The sequence below is a fragment of the Rhinolophus sinicus genome, linkage group LG01 (genome assembly GCF_036562045.2).
Source record: "Rhinolophus sinicus isolate RSC01 linkage group LG01, ASM3656204v1, whole genome shotgun sequence".
Taxonomy (NCBI): domain Eukaryota; kingdom Metazoa; phylum Chordata; class Mammalia; order Chiroptera; family Rhinolophidae; genus Rhinolophus; species Rhinolophus sinicus.
This window is the reverse complement of record NC_133751.1, coordinates 159469310-159488465: the sequence shown is the minus strand read 5'-3', so window position 1 is coordinate 159488465 and position 19156 is coordinate 159469310. Positions and strand designations below refer to the sequence as shown.

General features: G+C 35.3%; 1 protein-coding gene across 2 annotated transcripts in view; it reads left to right on the top strand.

Moving 5' to 3' along the window:
- CHN1 (chimerin 1) overlaps positions 1–19156 on the top strand; it is a 173776-nt gene that overhangs the window by 101472 nt on the left and 53148 nt on the right. The window contains exon 1 of one of the 2 annotated variants that reach the window (XM_019727476.2): positions 545–568. The exons of the other annotated variant lie outside the window; for it this stretch is intronic. Within the exon in view, the coding sequence (XP_019583035.1) occupies positions 560–568 (9 nt within the window). The 5' untranslated portion in view covers positions 545–559. Of the gene's footprint in view, positions 1–544; positions 569–19156 lie in introns of those variants that run through there. 2 annotated transcript variants of the gene reach the window in all.

Sequence of the window (19156 nt, the reverse complement as noted above, 5' to 3'; positions counted from 1 at the left end):
GTGAAATATTTTTTAAATATATATGTGTGAGTCTTTTGAAGTTGATCAGCCTAATGATAACCTATGTGAGTGAATGTGTTCTCTGTATACTTTTCATCATCAAAAAACTTGAGCTAATGGAGCTTAGCTATTTAACACTGGGCTAGTCATTTAACTTCCCAGGACTTTGGTCGTCCATCCTACAAAGTAAAAATATTATCCACAGAGGCAAGAGTCTGAGGTACATAATACCTAGAGGACCCTTTTAGCTCTAGTGTCCATGAGTCCCTATGAATTCTGTCAACATTACATGTCACATTACCTGGATTCTGTTGTGCTGATGGCCAGTGATAGTTACATAGAGTGAAATAGCTGTCGCTGGGAAATCTTTCTGCAGCAGTACATAACTAGGAATCATTTAAAAAATCACTCTTTGCCATAAACTGCATGCATCTTAAATCTAGTTGTCTTAAAATCTACTTACTCAAAAATAGATTTATTTTATTTACAGGTGTCATCCAACAGGACAGGGATGATGACCTGTTCAACAGCTTGAAACATTGATTCCCTGTCACAGTGGATGACATTTGTAAGTAAAGACAATCATATTTAACTAATTTAAAATACCTATTGACACAAGTATGGTTTAATAAATATTTTACTGGGTCCTAAATAGCTAAAGTCTCTCTTATCCATGACTCCTTTTCCTCAGAGGCAAAAGTGTTGGCTATGCAGGAGTTAGTATGCTGTTGTAGAAAAGATGCCAGTGTTTGTTGGAAATAAGAGCTCGGTTCTAGCCGAACAGGTATTGATTTTATGTGTCACTTTGGGCACACTGCTTCATTTCTCTGAGACTGTATTTTCCCACCTGTAATAGAAGAGCTTTGTCCAAGACGTGGTTCATATAGTCTGTGATACTTTAAGGAGTATAGGTGTTGTAGGAAAGAGACAATGCAGTACTAGAGAGCACTGAAGTAGAGTCTTGAAAGGAGAGAGCTGTTTTTAGCTTATCCACCAACTATCTCAAGGTATGGCCTTGACATAATCCCTTAGCCTCTGTGGACTTCAGTTTCTTCATATGTAAGACCAGGAGTTACCTATAAAATATTAATTTTTTAGGATTTTAACAAATACGTAACTGAAAAAAGGGTTCTGTTTTCAAATAGGTTGGATAAAATTAGGTTTCTTAAAAAACTTAACTATTTCTTTTCTGTAGGCTTCTCAGCTTCATTAATGACTGCATGTGTATTATGACTCTCAAAAGTGCTCCCAAACTTATATGAATCAGCCCGCCACTATTCAGGAAATTTTAGGAAAATAATGTTTCATAAAACCCACTTTGGAGAATTTTGAACCAGATGATCTCTTAAGGTCTTTTTCTTGTTCTAAAATGGAAGGATGAGAATTCCATGTTTTTCAGTCCTTAAGGTGTAAGTTGAGCATCTGAGCTTTTATGGAAGGTTGGCAAGATGGTTTTATAACTATAAAGTTTTTTTGCCACAGGAAAGGAATCCTGAAAATTCTTAGCTGTTCCTAGGAAATATGGTGGCCTGTTGTGAGGGGGAAAATTTTTTTTTTCCAAGTGATATCTGTCATTTTTCTTATTAGCTATAAGGTTAGTGCAAAAGTAATTGCGGTTTTTGCAATTTTTAACCTTTTAAACTGCAATTAGTTTTGCACCAACCTAATATTTAAGTTGCTACCTCAGCTTGAAATATCAATTAGAAATATTAAAAAAAGTTGAGACATTTAATCATAAAATTGTAGCATGTTGAAAAGCCAGACTTTCTTCTCTTTTAAAATAGCCTAGATTTAATAGTCCAGACTGGCCAAGAGCCCAACTTTTATTAGTTACTTTTTAAAAATTTATCTTGGAACTGTATTTGAATAGTTTCTTCTTCCAAGTAGTGAAGGAGTGCAATCCTTGTTTGTTTCAACAGATACTGGACCAATGGCTGAATACAATAATTTTTATGATAATTTTACACTTATTAACAATGTAATTTTAAATCCTCAAAAACCATGCTTTAGAAAATGTCTTGTATAGCTGCTAATAATATAAACTGTCAAATAAAATATATAATTTGCATTTCAGAAATTATACTATGAGTCAGGTCTCTGAATCTAGCCAGAAGCTCTTTACTTTTGGATTTGTCTCAGCTCCAAACATGTCTCCCATGTAAGGATGACCTCTTTGGCAAAAGGATGTGCAAAACCAATTTGGTGATTTTATGGAACTTCACCAAGCTAAATTACCTCTGTGTGTCTCTGTGTGTATATATATATATATATTTTTTTTTTTTCCCCTGTAAGTTTAGAATGAATGCAATAATTGGTATATTGTCATATTAATTTATTCTTAAGGAATTTATTTTACATTTAAATTCCATATTTTTAAAGACATCTTTGGGGATCACCAGATTACATACATATTGAAAAGCCTTGTGATATTTAAAGTTGAAATGGAATTGGGGCCCTGCCAAAAACTGTCATTACTACTGGATGCCTCCATAAATGACAGGAGTCTTTGTCCCCTGAAATGGTAAAAGGAGCACAGGTAGTGTGCTCTGCTAATTGTTTTAGTCTCTCTCACAGCAACTCTTCTAAATGTTTTTACTTTGCTTCAAAAAATGTATCACATTATCTGCATCCATATAATCTCATGTAGAAATCAGCAGGAAGTCTATACTTAAACTTTATCTTATAAAAGTAGCAATCCCAGAGGAGTGGGTGGCATGAAGCAATGTGCAGAAGACTGATTCACTTCTTGATTTTGTGCTTTCTCATTCTTTGGGTCCTATCTTTTTTTCTCCTTCCTATTCCTCCCCAAACCGTGCTCTTCTGTTCTTCTTCCTGGACCTGCCTTTTCCACATCCATCTCTCTGTCCTCTTGTCCAGTTTACATGCTCAGATTTCCACTGTGCCTTGTTCAAGGTTAAGACCAATTGTCAGGATGAACAGGCTTTTAGAGAACTGCCAGATGTGCCCAAGGTCGCTTACTTGCATTGAAAAGCCAATTTAGTAATTTATGAGGAAGACTACAGCTTCTATACAGAACTTCCAGTAGTGGGTTTGTCCTTCTCTGTAAACATCCTTCTTAAGAAATCAAGTAGAACTTTTTTTTTTAAAAGCCTACATGGTTGGAGTATAAGTACATATTAGTCTTTGTGGTCTTGAGCAAGTCTTTAACCTCCCTGGGGCTCCAGTTTGCCCCCGTCTCCAACATGAGAACTATGGATGCCATTGCACTGGTGGTTATGAGTATTAAATAAACTGTGTAATGTGGACTCCTTGTAAATGTGGTGGCACGGGACCCATTATTTTACTTCGGAATCAGAGTGATCCCCGACCAGGCACCCATTCTTGGATACTGTCCTACCGAGTACTGTTCTCCCAGTCTTTACTAGAAACAGCATGTTCCGGTTTCTCTTCAGGATCCCTCCTTTCAGTGCTTGAACTGCCCTCTGAGTTCACAAAATAAAATGCGAAGACTAATAATTGCTCCATCCAGAAAGTACTTTCTCTTTTAATACTGTGGTACCTCTAATTGTGTCCAGTCAGGAAGCGTTTGTCTTTGCCAAATAATGTATTAATGACTTTTAAGGCTAAAATATGTTTCTTTGCTGTGAAATTTGCGTTTCAGTATTGATCAATCTTTTAACTCTACTTTTCTTGAAAGTAAGACAGGTAGGGCCCTCGGCTTCTTTGCCTGTCAGTGAACTTCTGTTGAACTTGCACTCCTTGTTGAGCCCATTAGGACTTCTCAAATTTCTCCTGACTTCTAAGTCTGCTGTTCTCTTTACTCCTGCTGGGTAAACCCTCTCCTTTCTTTGCCGTAATATCTTCACACTATTTTCTAAATAATCTTTCATGATCTAGCTATATAAATGAATTCTTGTTACTCAAAACTTATCTTGGAACATAAAGAAGTTAAAAGCACTGCGGAAATATCATCCCCAATTGTTCTTCAGTCTCCATGAATTAACTCATCTCCAATCAAAATTAATTGCATTTAATTAAGCACTTGTTGTATGTCTCCTATTTGTAATGGAACAGGGTAAGCCCTGAAAGGAGTAAAAGATGTACAAATTAAAAGGCCTTCCTCGAAGAACTTATACTTTGAAGTTTTCATTATTTGTATCTTATTTAATTAATACTTAGGAATTTTGGATAGCAAGAGGCAAGCTGCCTATATCATCTGTATAGTATTATAAGAGTTCGATAAATATTAAGTTTTATTTACTCTGATTTGAGTTTGCTGCTATGATAGCCCAGTGGATCACAGAGAACACTTTCATAGATAAGAACACTAATTTTTCCAGAATCATGGATTAAAAATTAATATGACTTTCCAGCATTCCTCCTCAGTTTCAAGGTTTTCATCCCTTAATATTGTTTCACTCCTGATTCATCACTTTGAGTTGTATATACACAGTTGTTGACTAAACGAACAAATAAATGAATGTATTTTATGAATTCAGCCAAATCCAAGGCCCTAATATAAATCCGTCCTGAGATCGAGGAAAAAAAAGTATAGTAATTCAACTTGATTTGTTACTCTACATTTTTTCCTTGAAGAACTCAGAATCCATAGAAAGTCCCTGTGAGGTAAGGAGGGCCATTCCTCAGTTTATCATTCCATAGGTAAAACATCTGAGAAAAATTGTCTTTGTCACATGAAATAGTTTGTGATGGTGGTGGTTAGATGCACCTCCTCAGGGTTATGTTCAAAGAAGCCAAGATGGTGGAATGGCGTCTCTCCAAACTGGTTGTTAGTTGTATGTTGTGACGATCTGAAGCCCACCAGAGAATCTCATGCTTGTAAAATGATTAAAGAAAACTCAAATTGGGCTCCGGAAATTATTAGGTTGGTGCAAAAGGTATTGCGGTTTTTGCAATTATTTTTAACCTTTTAAACCGCAATTACTTTTGTACCAACCCAATATTTGTGTGAATCTCATGTCCTTCCAGCTTATCACGCACAGAAAGGATTAGTACTTGAAAGCTATTAGGAAAAACCAGATGGAAAGAGGAAGATGAAAGATAAATATTAGTTCCTCAGCTCCAAAGAACCAGGCCAAGAGAAGACCAAATTGTAATTTTCCAAGCCAGCTGCAGTTTTGAAAGATTTCTGTATGTGGGCCAATTAAACAAATAAAATAACTCTTAAATTACTGTTTTGAGGATTGGAAAAGGAAGCTATTAGAAATTCCTTCACAATTGCTATTTCAGAGTCTTTAGGGTTTTGTTGAGGAAATAACCATTGGTGGCAAGATCCTCATCACTTTGTGAAATAGAAATCAATTCTGGTGGCTTTAGGAGAGTGATAGCATTTTGGGGTCCAAAGCAAGTCAAGACTGTCAAGCAATAATCTGGCTTTTCTGTGTTGCTCATAATCTACCTTTGTGGGCAATTCTAAAGAATCAGCTCTCCAGTTTTCAGTAAATCCTTTCATTAGATCTCGTGCTCAGTGATTTGGATCTGTACTTTTCATCTTATGCTGTTGCTCCATCATATTTCCCCTTTATGTTTGGAATCATTTCTCCTTCCCTCTAGTATTTAGATCTCTCAGAAACTGGTACGTCGTAGCCATGCCCTGAGCCTTTCCTTACTCAAGTTACGAGAAGTTCATTGTTTTTATGTCTTCATAAGTCAGCCCATAACTCTTCTTGGGTCTCCTTCAGGTTACTAAAACTGGTCAAACATTTTCAAATCTGAGCATTTTACTGCAATAATTAGATTATTTCAATGAGAAATTATAGACATCTAGAATAGCTGCAAATCGTGCCCTTGTTTGTATGTTTCCTTTTAGTGTGCTGCTACATTATTTTCACTGTGGTTTGTTCAGTAACTTGAATGAATTAGCCCTATTACCCTCTACTTCCTCACCATTCAGTGAAAATTCACTAAATGCTATAGGTTTGCTGATGACCCAATTTACATTATTCAGTTTTACATCTTATACAACATTTTCCTTGAAAATGTCTAAGTTACTGCAGCTTGTAATTACCCGCAATGTTTGATAAAACATCACCTTTACCAAAAAATTTCCCTTCTAAAGCAGAAGCTTTTATACAAGCTGCAGATGGTTTAGCACATTCTTAAAAAATTTACACCTCTCTTCCTTTCACCAACTCCGCAGGAAGGGATCTCTGTTCTGGGTATAGTTTGCTTAATAACTTTAGAATGACTTTGGGCTGCTGCCCAAGTTCATAGTAAAGAAAACACTGTAGTCTCCTGTCCCTTGAGAAAGTTCTGTTTTTTAATATAATGGGAAAACTACAAATGAGCCCATGTCTCTGTAGGTAGGCTAATTTTCTAAGAATTTTTTATGTCCACTATGTTGAGGTATAATTTTCATGTAGTAAAACATACAGTTTGGTGAGCTTTGACAAATGTATACACCTGTATAACTATCACTCCAATCAAAATATGGAACATTTCATTACTCTAGAAAGTTCCCTCATACCCTTTTGTAGAAAATCTTGCTGCTACCCCCCACCTTGGGGCAACCTGATTAAATTTCTGTCAGGACAAGAATTTTTTTAGTGTTAATATGACAGGTGACATCCTATTTAATGTTTTAATTTCTTCCTACATTTATAGCACACCTTATCTTCTTTTTTAAAATTAATTATTGGGGTGACAATTGTTAGTAAAGTAACATAGATTTCAGGTGTACAATTCTGTAATACATCATCTATATATCATGTTGTGTGTTCACCACCCAGAGTCAGTTCTCTTTCCATCACCATATATTTAATCCTTTTTACCCTCATCTACCACCCCACCCCTCACCCTACGCTCTGGTAACCACTAAACTATCTTCTGTGTCTATGAGTTTTTGTTTCTTCATTTGTTTGTCTTGTTCCTTTGTTGTTTTCAGTTTTATATACCACATATCAGTGAAATCATATGGTTCTTGACTTTTTCTGTCTGACTTATTTCACTTAGTATAATAATCTCAAGACCCATCCATGTTGTCACAAATGGTACTATATCATCTTTTCTTATGGCCGAATAGTATTCCATTGTGTATATATACCACCCATCATAAATAAAGCTGCAGTGAATATTGGAGCTCATGTATCTTTATGGATAAATGTTTTCAGATTTTTTGGGTAGATACCCAGGAGAGGGATTGCTGGATCATATGGTAATTCTATTCTCAGTTTTTTGAGGAACCTCCACACTGCCTTCCATAGCGGCTGCACCAGTCTGCATTCCCACCAACAGTGTATGAGGGTTCCTTTTTCTCACAGCCTCTCCAACACTTGTTATTATTTCTCTTGCTGATGATAGCCATTCTAACTGGAGCACACCTTATCTTTATCTTTTCTCTTTTTATTTGTTATAAAAACATCATCTTCTTGTCTCAAGTACCCACCTCCCATATATGATTTTAGATGTAAAATTTCTCAGCTCATATTTTTTGTAGGGAAATATGAACAACGAGGGAATTACTGGTGTGTAGTAGTGATTGCAAGGTGCTCTGACTTGTTGAAGATCTCAATCTTATCATTCTGGCCCGTTCACTGTTTAATTTGTAATAAAGGCTTCAATAAGTGTGTGCAGACAGTGAGAGAGGAGTCTTAGGTACAAGGAGAAGAGCTACTCTGCTCTGGTAGGATCTTGGACCTGAGCCAGAGCACTCAGCAAGCTAAGTGGCCAGCTCTCCTTTAACCATTGGCTATCCCCTTGCCATTCCTCTCTGGCCTGGAATAGGTCTCACAGCAGTTATTAGTAATGGTCACAGTTGTTGGGAAAGTAGAAAGTTCCCTACTCTCTTAGTGTGAACTGTACTAGGTGGTACCAGGTATCTCAATAAGAAAAACTACCATTTCTGCTTCCCCCTCCCAGTCTGTTCAAATGGGAAAAGGCATTCTTTGTGGCAATGGTATGATTCCAGAATTCCCTATGGAACACCACTGTAGGATTATTTTCCAGCTTATTGAGCTCTCTAAAGCATTTAGATTTCTCTCCCTACAGTCCTTGAAAGTGTGCAGGTGCAACCCACTCAAGTACTGTAGACTAGAGTTATCCTTTCCCCAGGCCCAGGTGAAGATAGCATTCTCTTGTGTAACACATTCCCATGGGAGGACTATGGGTTGTATAAAATTCTTGGAGAAATGGTTATAACTTTTCTCCTTTCTCCCTCATGAAACCCATTGGAATGTGAGTGAATGAGGGAAATGTCCATGTAGGCAGAACCTTGACTTCCCCCTAATTTCTTAAAAATATATTAAATCCTTTGCATATTAATTTTAGTCATTGACTTGATTGCACCTTGCCTAAAGTAGGCCCTCCAGTGATCTGGAACGTTCTCTAAGCAAGCAGGCCTCAGGCTCAAGAGTCTTTTATTGTGACCCTTTTCCGGAAGTCTAGTTTGTTGACTGCATTCTGGAGGTCTAGTGTTTCTTAAGGCTGGGAAGACTAGGAATAGTGGTGGAGAGAGGAGAGTACCAGAGAGTGAAAGTAGTAGAGAACTGTAGAAATGTTCTATCTGTGGCAATGGCACCGGATGTAAAGTACAGCATAAGGAGTATAGTGAGTGGCATTGTAATATCTACGTACAGTGTCAAATGGGTAGTAGACTTGTTGGGGTCATCACTTTGTGAGGTGTGTAAATGTCTAACCATGATGTTGTTTTGTACACCTGAAACTAATAAATAAAAATAAATTTTAAAAAAAGAAACTTAAAAATTATCCTTATCATTTTAAATGATGAAGAAACAGGGGTATAGCTAGAGAAGCTCTTTTTGACAGGAAATCTTCTTAAATGATTAGTAATCAGTGCTCTTTTTCTTGCATGCTGTTTATGTCATTATTATAAATCTTCCTTAAGTAGTCTTTTTTAAAAAACATGAAGTAAAAATGTTTCAGTTGCTTAGTTCAGATCAGGATTACTCAAGTTATTTTAATATACTTTCTAAATTCAGATTTTGTCTATTCTTGCAAAATAGCCTTTTCCCTTCAAGTAAAAGATTTGTTTCCAGAATAGTTAATGCTATAAAATTCAATATTTCTTTAGGAATAAGGATAACCAAAAATTTAAATTTATAAGTTCATTAACTTTGGGGATAAATTAAAAGCACATACAGTTGTTTTTTCTTGGAATAATCTATATCTTGAAAATCTATAAAACTTTTACATGAGAGAAACATTTCTGAATTTGTTGAATATAGAAAGTTATGCATTAGCTTCATATGTAATCATAGTCAAGCTTGTGTATACCCTTTAGAGTTACCCAGTTCTAAATTAATGAGACACTTTGAGGGGAAAGGCTTTCCATAATTTCCATCTGCAGCATGCACAGGGAGGCTTGAAACTATTATTTCAGCCAGAACTATTTGGTATCATATGGACATAACATTCTAATTACCACTTATTTCAATGTGAATAGTGAATTCCTTTTGTTCCCTTTTAGATAAAGCACACCCACCCCCATCTCCCCTCCCCTCCCAGTGAATATGACAGATGCTTTTATTTGGAACAGTATTCATAGTTACTGCAAAGGGATTGATTTTGTTTCATATATATATAACAGGGCTGCCAAAAACATGTATACACATGAGTTGTATTCATCTTTTGTTATCAGTATATATTGAGTATTACAAGTTGAATACAGTTTTTTCCTTTCTTAAAATGTGTATACATTTTTTTGGCACCCTCTATATTTAAATGCATCGTGATATTGGATTGTAAACAAGTGTTTTCAATATTTCACTTTTAGTTTCATACAAAAATAATCTAAACTTTTGAGCTAAATTTTTCTCTCTGATGGAATACTTACATAGTAATGCATCTTTAACATTTGATCAGGTGTTAAGACTCGTAAAAGAATTTCTATAGTCCTGTATGCTAGTGTTTGGTCATAGCTTTGGAGCCATCCACAGCATCTGGTTCAAATGCTCTCTTTATGCTATTCCTTTTCTCTCTTCCTTCCTTATTTATTTATTTTTTTTTTTTTGAGATATGTTTTCCACAAAGATCTACCTTTATTCCTCAAATAGAAGCACTTCAAAAGGAGCTGTAATTACCACGTTATCTCCTATTTATCCAATCATTCACACACACACAGCAACCAGTTTTTTTATTGGGCATGTTTTTGGACCAGAGTATCTGGATCCTTGTGTTATGACTTCATGATATCACTTTAAGCATGTCATTAACCTCTCTTGGCCTCAGTTGTAAAATGAAGAGCTCAGTTTTCATAGATGACATTCAGGTCCTTTTCTAGCTGTCATGATTCGCTACCCATAAGTTCTCTTTGTTAACCCTCAAGAAGTTTTCAGACATAATCTGTGCTTCTGAGAACTTACTGTTTAAAGAGGTAGAACAAACAGGCTAGACTCTGCTTCTGACTAGGATTGTGTCTTTAAGCCAGCCACATAATTTCCTTGACCGCAGGAAATTGAAGGTCTTTTCTACGGTAGCTCCACAATACACATCACTAAGGGTTGTAAAACTAAGAATAATAGAAATAACTAACATTTATTAAGCCTCTATATGTCAGAAAGTGAACTAGGTACTTTGCCAGATTATCTCCTTTAATTTTTATAACAATCTTTTCAGACTAGGTGTTAAAATAACATGGGTATTTTGGGGGGGTCACAGGTTTATGGTGAATTATCAAGGGATTCTAGGGTATGTTTTAATAGTGCATCCTTTATTTTAAAAAATGAAATCAGGTGACAGCCAGACCTTTTCACCAAATGCCCCTTGGTGTCATCGTAAAGACTGAACATTGGACCGTGTTAGTATTTAGACTAAGTGGATCATTGTATTTTGAGTAATTGAGTTATTCCAAAGGGAGAAGTTAAAACATCCTGGAACATGTCCAAAGGAAGCTGAAGCATGGTTCAGATGGGCCTTTCACCCACTAAGGCATGTCACTCTACAACTGCACCCTTATGTTCAGTTTTTAAAATAAACTCTTATCAAATGTTAAAAGAATAGAAAGAGTCCAGTTTACAGAATAAGAAAACCCATGACTTGAATTTTTTAATATAAAAAAAGAAAACAAAATATTTTACCCAGTAGTTCTCTAATGGTGGCTTATGTCAAGTGTTACCCTCCCTTCTTTAAGTACCACAGAAATGTAATCCAAATGGTCTTGTTCCTCTCACAGTAACACCAACAACAAAAAAAGGATTTATAATTATGTGATAGTGTAAATTATATAAATGTGCGACACTCAGTAATTCAACATATGAATTTTAAAATCGCAGTGTACTTGGTAGAATGAGATGTGGATAAATTTCTTTAAAGTTTTTATAATTGAACCATATTAAATGATTAACAATTTATCTGTATATTAGTAAAATATATTGATAACTAAGATTTATAATACAATGAAGCATGTCACATTTGTTATATTTAAGATAAGTCGGCACACTTTTACGCTTTCAACATTTGAATTCAGGTTGACATCTTCAGGTTTCCATCAGTTCAGTCTTCAAAGTACTTATTAGCATTTCATTGTCAAAGTTGAAACTTACTTAGCTCTTTGAAACTGACAAAAGACCTCTCAGTTGACAGTCACCTCCTAAATAAACAAGATCTTTTTTTTGAAGGGAGTTGAAGTGTTTTTCAAATCAATATTCTAGAGACCATATATGTAAAACTCACTGTAGAAAGTTTATAATAATTTAGAAGCAAAAAAAAAAAGCAAACAAAAAAAAAAGCCTTTTAGCTTTTTAATACAATTCGACAGTTTATCATTTTCCATGGTTTCTCTCAGAAGCCGGGAAACCAATGACCTGAATAAGGATTAGCATTTATAAAAGAAAAGAATTGAAGATATTAATGGTAGTGCTTTTGAGAAATAAAATAATGAAGAAAATGAAAAACATAACTTTAAAATAAACTTTTGTGGAATTCTGAAATATGCAGTCATAAATAGTTTTTGCCTAGAAGAGCCAACTATCAGATCATTGTTCTTACCAGTCTTTATATACGATAGGGAAATCCTGCTGCACAGTGTATGTTACAACTAATAGATTAGATCAGTGATTCTCAAACTTTTTATACTCAGGAACCCTTAACACTCTAAAAATTGTTGAAGACCTCAAAGAACTTTTATTTATGTGGTTGTGTCTATTAACATGTACCATATTGGAAATTAAAACAGATTTTTTAAAATTATTAATTCATTAAAAAATAATAAACACATTACATGTTAACATAATAGCATTATTAAGATAACCATATTTTATGAAACAAATTTAGTTAGAAAAGTGGCACTTTTTTCATTTCTGTAAATCTCTTTAATGTGTATCTTAATATTAAGAAAACAACTGGATTCTTATAAATGTGCCTGCATTCAGTCTGTAGTGATATGTTAATTTGGTTGAAGTATGTGAAGAAAATTCAACCTCATACAATTATGCATTCAGAAAAGAAGAGTATTTTAATAGCCTTTTCAGATAATTGTGGATATTTCTCTTTGCTATCATTCCAAAACTGGGTAAGTGGTAGTTTCTTAAAGACTACTTGCAATGTGGAACCTGAAACGCTATAAAAATCATTTCTTACTCTGTTACACTAAAACCTACTGGTCTTTCTTGAACTCTGAATGGATCTTTTAACTGTGCATGATTCTGTAACATTATGCATTGGTCATTTGGAAGATATTGGTTCACTGAGTTATGTAGGTCTCCCAAACACACATTTCTTTATAGGACATAAAGAAACCATATTGTTAATACCATCATTTGATTTCATCATAGAAGTTATTTAAGTAGTGAGAAGCTGTCAAGTTCAGGGTGGCAGATACAAAATTTCCAAAATTCTTATTTTTCACTTGAAAGTATGAATTTTATCATTGACTGTCAGTGTTTTCATTGAGGTGGCAGGCTCACTTTGTTCATTTTTGAGAATATGCCAACTCTGAATAACCAAAATCTATGTTAGTCATTCTTCCAAGTGAAAAAAAAATGGTATTCTATAGAAAAAGCAGCTGGCTCAGTTTGTAACTCAAACAATACTTTTCCTTAAGAAAACTGTCCCTAGAAGGAACCCAGATACCTTTTATATCATTTGGTATGCAGCTCTTATTCTTTTGGAGAGTTTTTCAAATGTGATATGTAAAACTCTAGATTTTAATGTAATTTATAGCAGAAAGAGGAGATGACAGGGTTGGGGGAAAAAACTCTAAATATGTGACCCACAAAAACTCATTTAGTAGGCTATCGTTCATTAAAATCAGTATCATTGGTATAAAGTAATAATTAAATTCTATATTGTTTCAAAGACTGGGTTCTTTTAAAAATGGAAACAACAATGAAACATTATTTAACTAATGCCACAGTTTGATACTTTTAACAGTAAAAAACAGTAATAAAAGCACCCACTTAAAAAAATCTACAGCTGATCCTGCAGGAAGAGATACTTTAGACAAGTTATTTTTTTTAACGTCAAACTTCTTATTTTAATGTCTTCCTTATTAAGACATGCATTTGAAAATAGTTTCATCTTGTTTTATAGTAAGTTATGGGTTGGAGTTCTTAGGCAGAAAAATAATCAAACTTGAAACTAGGTTTACTAATGATAGATACTGCCCAAATTCCCTTTTCTTCTAACATTCTCTTCTAACTCATCATTACAGAGGGTTCTTATTCATCCATAAATTTTCATGGCACTTTGCACTATTCTTCCAATAACAGTTGTTTTGCTCCTGCATATTAATTTAAACCACCGTGATTCAACAATCTTTAGAATTGAACACTGCAGTTCATGAAGCCCAAGCATCCCTTGTCTCTCAGGTGGCACCTGTTCTCTTAACACAACAAATGTTTTCAATTCAGTTGCGTCCTTTAGTCAGCTATGTTGCTAAGATACCTAATCTATGTTGTTACAGATTTTCTAACAGGTTTTCAGTTCATAGTTGCAAATGTTTTAGCTATCAAATGAGGAAACAATATTTAAAATACCCTTCTTTTTTGCACCTCTGGCCAGCCATTACGTTTTTAAAACCAAGTTGTAAGATATTTTAAGGAATGGCCATTATAAGAATATGGCCATTTTTTTATTTTTTTATTTATTTTGATAGTATTTTTAGGGCAGGGGCTAAAAGTATTTTTAGGACAGAAAGGCCATTCATCTATGAGTCTTGAGAATTCGGTGATGCTTACACATGTGCTATGGACTTTGTGTGCTCTTTCTTTCAAAATTTAGCGCCTATTTGTGTTAGGTGATAAGGCAGATGCTAATGCCAGCAGCTTCAACAGGCCTGCCACCACCTCTCTCTGAGGACTTTGAGGGCTCTGCATGCTAGGTACTGAAAATACATGATAACATACATTCCATACATTTTATGTACATTATCTCATCTCATCCTCCCAACCACCTTTTGAGGTCGGTACTGTCGTTATTTCTGTTTACAGATGAAGAAACTGAGACTTTCCGTAAGGCCCCATAACCAGTAAGTAGAGTTGGTATTCTTTTACAAGTAATCTTTACTCAAGCACCCAGCTTTTAACCACTTAAATATAGATAACACCGAACTTCAGTTAAATTTTTTAAAAATTGTTTTAACTATTTATGGAAGGGGTGATTAGGCAGATTGAGGAGGAGGAGGGTGTATAAACAGCAGTTCTCTATCTGCATTATTTCTGATAAAAGGACTTTATAAGATGGTCAGCAAACTACCCTGTGGTTTGGTCATTAGAAGGCTTTTGAAGGCACTTCTGTGTTGGAAGAGGAGAGCGCGATCTAGAATGGAGAGTTGTGTGAAGTCACCTATCAGAGTCTCAGAAGGACTGTGAGAGTAGGAAGCAGCTGGGAAGGCAGGCATGGACATAGACTGTATGAATAAACTCAACCATCATAAAAAAATGTGATTATTAGGATGGAAAAATCTATTCATCTAATACTTATCCTAAATATAATAAATTCATTAAATATGTAATTGTTTAATATCTGGTCCTTGTGAAAATAGCATAGGACCCTATTCTTTGCTATCTGCCAGTTTCACTAATGCCTAGAACATAGTAGATACTAAATAAAATATTGGTTGAATGAAAACTATTTAGGAGAGCCTTGTACATAACAGACAGTCTCCAACTTATTATATGATTTGACTTACCAATTTTTCAATCTTATGATAGTGTGAAAGTGATACTCATTCAACCATTTTGTTTTTCACTTTCAGTACAGTATTCAATAAATGACATGAGGAAGTTAACACTTTGTTATAAAATAGGCTTTGTGTTAGATTGTTTTGCTAATGTAAGTGTTCCGAGCATGTTTAAGGTAGGCTAGGCTAAGCTATGATGTTAGGTTATGTGTATTAAATGCATTTCAACTTACCATATTTTCAATTTACAATGGGTGTATAGGGACATAACCCCATTGTAAGTCAGGGAGCATCTGTATATGTTTTGACCATTTCTGTATTTTCTTTTAATGAATTTGTGGGTATTTACACTTTCTCAGGTCACGTGTTCAGAATGCCAAACCCTCATTTTTTATACTATATTACTTTAAAGTAAAATATATCCTAATTATGTAATTATTTACTGCATTCACCATTCTAGAATCTTTGTTATAAGTACAAGACTTAGTTAATTGTTTACCCATGAGATTGGAATGGCTTTCTATCTTGTAAATTATGTATGTCTGTTTGGTGAATTTTAATGGAAGCTTAATTACTTATTTTGAAAGACAGCTTAATTAGTTGCTCAAGAGATTACTCTCTCAATTCATTGGGTTGGAGGGTAGTTTTGTCGATTTGTTTTTATTTAAGGAACAGGAAAAGCCAGTGCGAAAACAAAAAGACATGCAGCTCAGTAACTCTCACTTGAAAAAGGATCTGCATATATCTAAGGAAGAGCAACATATCACTTTACCAACCATCATCAACATAATGAAAAGGGCTTTTTTAAATGCCAGAAATTAATTCCTAAGCCTGACCTTACTTCTCTGTATGTTGTAAACCGTTTATCAGGCTTAGAACTGAATTGGGGTGGTCATTTCCAGCTGTAAATGTTTCTGCCTCTGACAGATCTGGATCTTTGAAACCCTGGGTCTTACCTAAGGCAAGAGTCAGCCTAGTCACATGTTGAGTGATCTTGAGGATCAACGTCCCAGGAACACACAGTAGACTGGAGAGAGCATAGGGTGTGAAGTCTGGAGGCCTGGGTTTCCATCTTGGCTCCTTTGCCTATCGATTATCTGCCCCTGAGCAAATTACCTGAATATCGCTGTAGTATGTTCTTTCTGAAAAATAGGAATGTGAGGATGCAGTGAAATAGTGTGTGTGACAGGAGCTTTGTAGAAGCTGACATTCTGTATAAGTGCTCCAGAACTTTAGAGGACAGTGTGAGAGCTGGGCCTGAATTATTGTGTGGCTTTTTGTTGGTTTGTTTTTGTTTTTTTTAACCAAATGGGCAGAAGAAAAATAACTAAAGTTATGGTAAAGTAGGACTAGAACAGGATTATTAAGGCAGTGGCCTCACAGATAACATCTTGCTCTGCAACATGGTGACAGAATCAGGCCGACTGCTGCAAGGGCTCTAAGGCCTCCCTCAGTCACCCAGGCCTGCTCCCGGGAATCTAGATTATGCCTTTCCTGCTGCACAGCAGGGGTATGCTAAGCCTAAAGGTAAATATGACACATCTTCCTAGAGCGGCAGTTTTACTCAGTGGTCATTGATTGAACACAGTTTTGTATTAAACATTTTATATGGGTACATTCTGGGGAGCTTAGAGAGCCCCCCTGTGTCCCTGCACCTCCCTCTTCACTGTTGGCTGTTCTCGGGAACATTTTGGCGGAAAGGGTAGGAAAACACTGGCCTAAGCTGACCAGATATCCTTAGATAACATTTGACCTTATCAACCTACAATCTTCAATTGCTCCTTAAATTGCCTCCCATTACCCTGTCCTTTGTGGAGAAAGAAAACAGCAGGGTGGATTCCTTTCAATACATTAAATGTCACTGAAAGATAGATGTTAAATTATCCTTTAATCTCTTCTTCCTCCTCACAGGAAGTTGGCTGCAGTCTGACTTTCTGTGTCTTATTTTCTAATGTACTGATCACTTGTGGGGCCTGATCCAGATGCCTCAAATCGCTCTTTAGATGTTGAGTTCCATATGGGGCACAGTATACACATATAAAAGAGTCTAATTATCTCTTGTATAAAGGAGAGCATTCAAGTTAGGGGTTGTTAATGTTCTCTTAATTTCATTAGGATCCTTTGAACTAACAGAAATTTCATAAAATGAAATGCTGTGGAGATGTTATGAAAAGTTTATTTTAGAAAATGCCTAGATGCAAGCTAGTTTTACTTTTTTTAACATTATTATCTTGATATAAACCATGCCGTGTAGCAGTGTCATTACAAAGAAAAGACAAGTTAATGTCTGGCAGTGAGGTGAAATAGTAACACATCTGTGAATTATGCTCATGCTTATACTTCTTCTCAGAGTCATTGTTTATGAAAGTTAAATCTTTTACCTTCAGGCCATTATTGCCATTTTCAAATGAAAAGCAGGTTTTCAAAAGTATGTTTGAACTTCACAAATATACTTCATAGTACGAGTCAGCATTTATCTCAATTGAAGCTTAAAATGGATATTAAAATAAATTATAATAGGAATATTCTATTCAAACTACACACATAGGAAATAAGCTTTTATGATTTAAGTTTAAGAAAGTCGGTAACAGGTTCTTTTAAAAATAACCAAATCTCATAGACTTCATCCTAGCCTAATCAATGGAAGTCACTAGAGGAATGAGAAAACTGAAAATATAGTGCTCAGCTTTTACTTTAATACACTGGCTTGCTTCTGTTACTTTGGTGATTGCACAGTATTCACCTGGACTGCAGTAACTTGAAATAACCCACATGGTGGTTTACACTCTGAAAATACTCCTAATAACATCAATCTGAGTCTGCTTTTTAGTTGTATTTTTCTTATGTATATTACAACTAAAAGCTTTCTGAAAAATTAAAAATGTTTATGATACAAGAGTTTCACACTGGATTTTAAGTCCCTAATTGTTGATCAAGTATTAGAGCCTTTTTAATCTCCTCTATTATTCCAGAATAATAATAGTGTTTCTTTATGTCTTACAGGTGATAGGTATCAAAAATTTGGGTAAAATAAGAACGAAAGAGTTAAGAACACATTTCCCTAATGTGCTCAGGTTCATTTAGGAGGGGACATGAGAAGTTCCCACGCAGGCCAATTTCAGCTTTTCATCAGGAAGAACCAAGAAAGCGTGTTGTTATGGTCATACAACCCTCACTGCCAGTGGCTAAAGGCTGGAGAGTATTGAACTAGAATATTTTACCCATATTATATAATTTTAAATATATTACGTGTATTTAGTAACTTGTGGTTACATAATTCAGGACAGGAAAACATCTTCCGTTTATTTTATTATGTCTCCCCTGAAGCACCTATTATATAAATTGGTGTCAGTACATCAGGGCTACAATCTAATATCCTTTAAAAACTTGTAAATGAAAAAATAACACTGTGTCTTATGAATTAGTGTTAAGATCACCACCTGAAATATTTGCGCAGAGATTCACAAAAGCACAGGAAAGAGACACCTGGAAAAAGGAGACTTACAGAGGGAGAAGTTGCGTGTGTCCATCTAAGCACTGACTTAAAATGAGGGAGCCCCAACTAAATGAACATTGAATATTCTAGTTCATTGGCAAGGCCATCCAAATTGGAGAGGATTCAACAGATATCTTAACCTGCGTTAAATACTCAGTTCATCGAACTCACTCCACTTGTTTTGATTCCATTCCTAGCACTCCTATTTTTGTTTGTTTGTTTGTTTGTTTCCAATGTAGGTATGCTACATTGGAAAATGTTGGTGACCCACTTCAGAATTATATATCATATCTTAGTATAAACTACTTTTACCTATCAATTTCATGAGCCGGTATTACAATGTCAGGCTCCCTTTGAGAAGGAGACACTATCTCCTTGGGCTGGCAAATTAAGTTTCTGAGCCTGCAAGACTGAGTACTAGACAGAAGCCCATAGTAAATTAGCCATAGCTAGCTACCTCATGGAGACTCACTGGAGATAGCTAAGCTGGTCTTTCCCATGTAAGCACACCAAATCTTTACATTCCTGTGTGTTGAATGAGTATGAACCTTCCTTTTTCCTTCTGAATTTCTGTTAAAAATATAGAGAAGACCATGGAATTC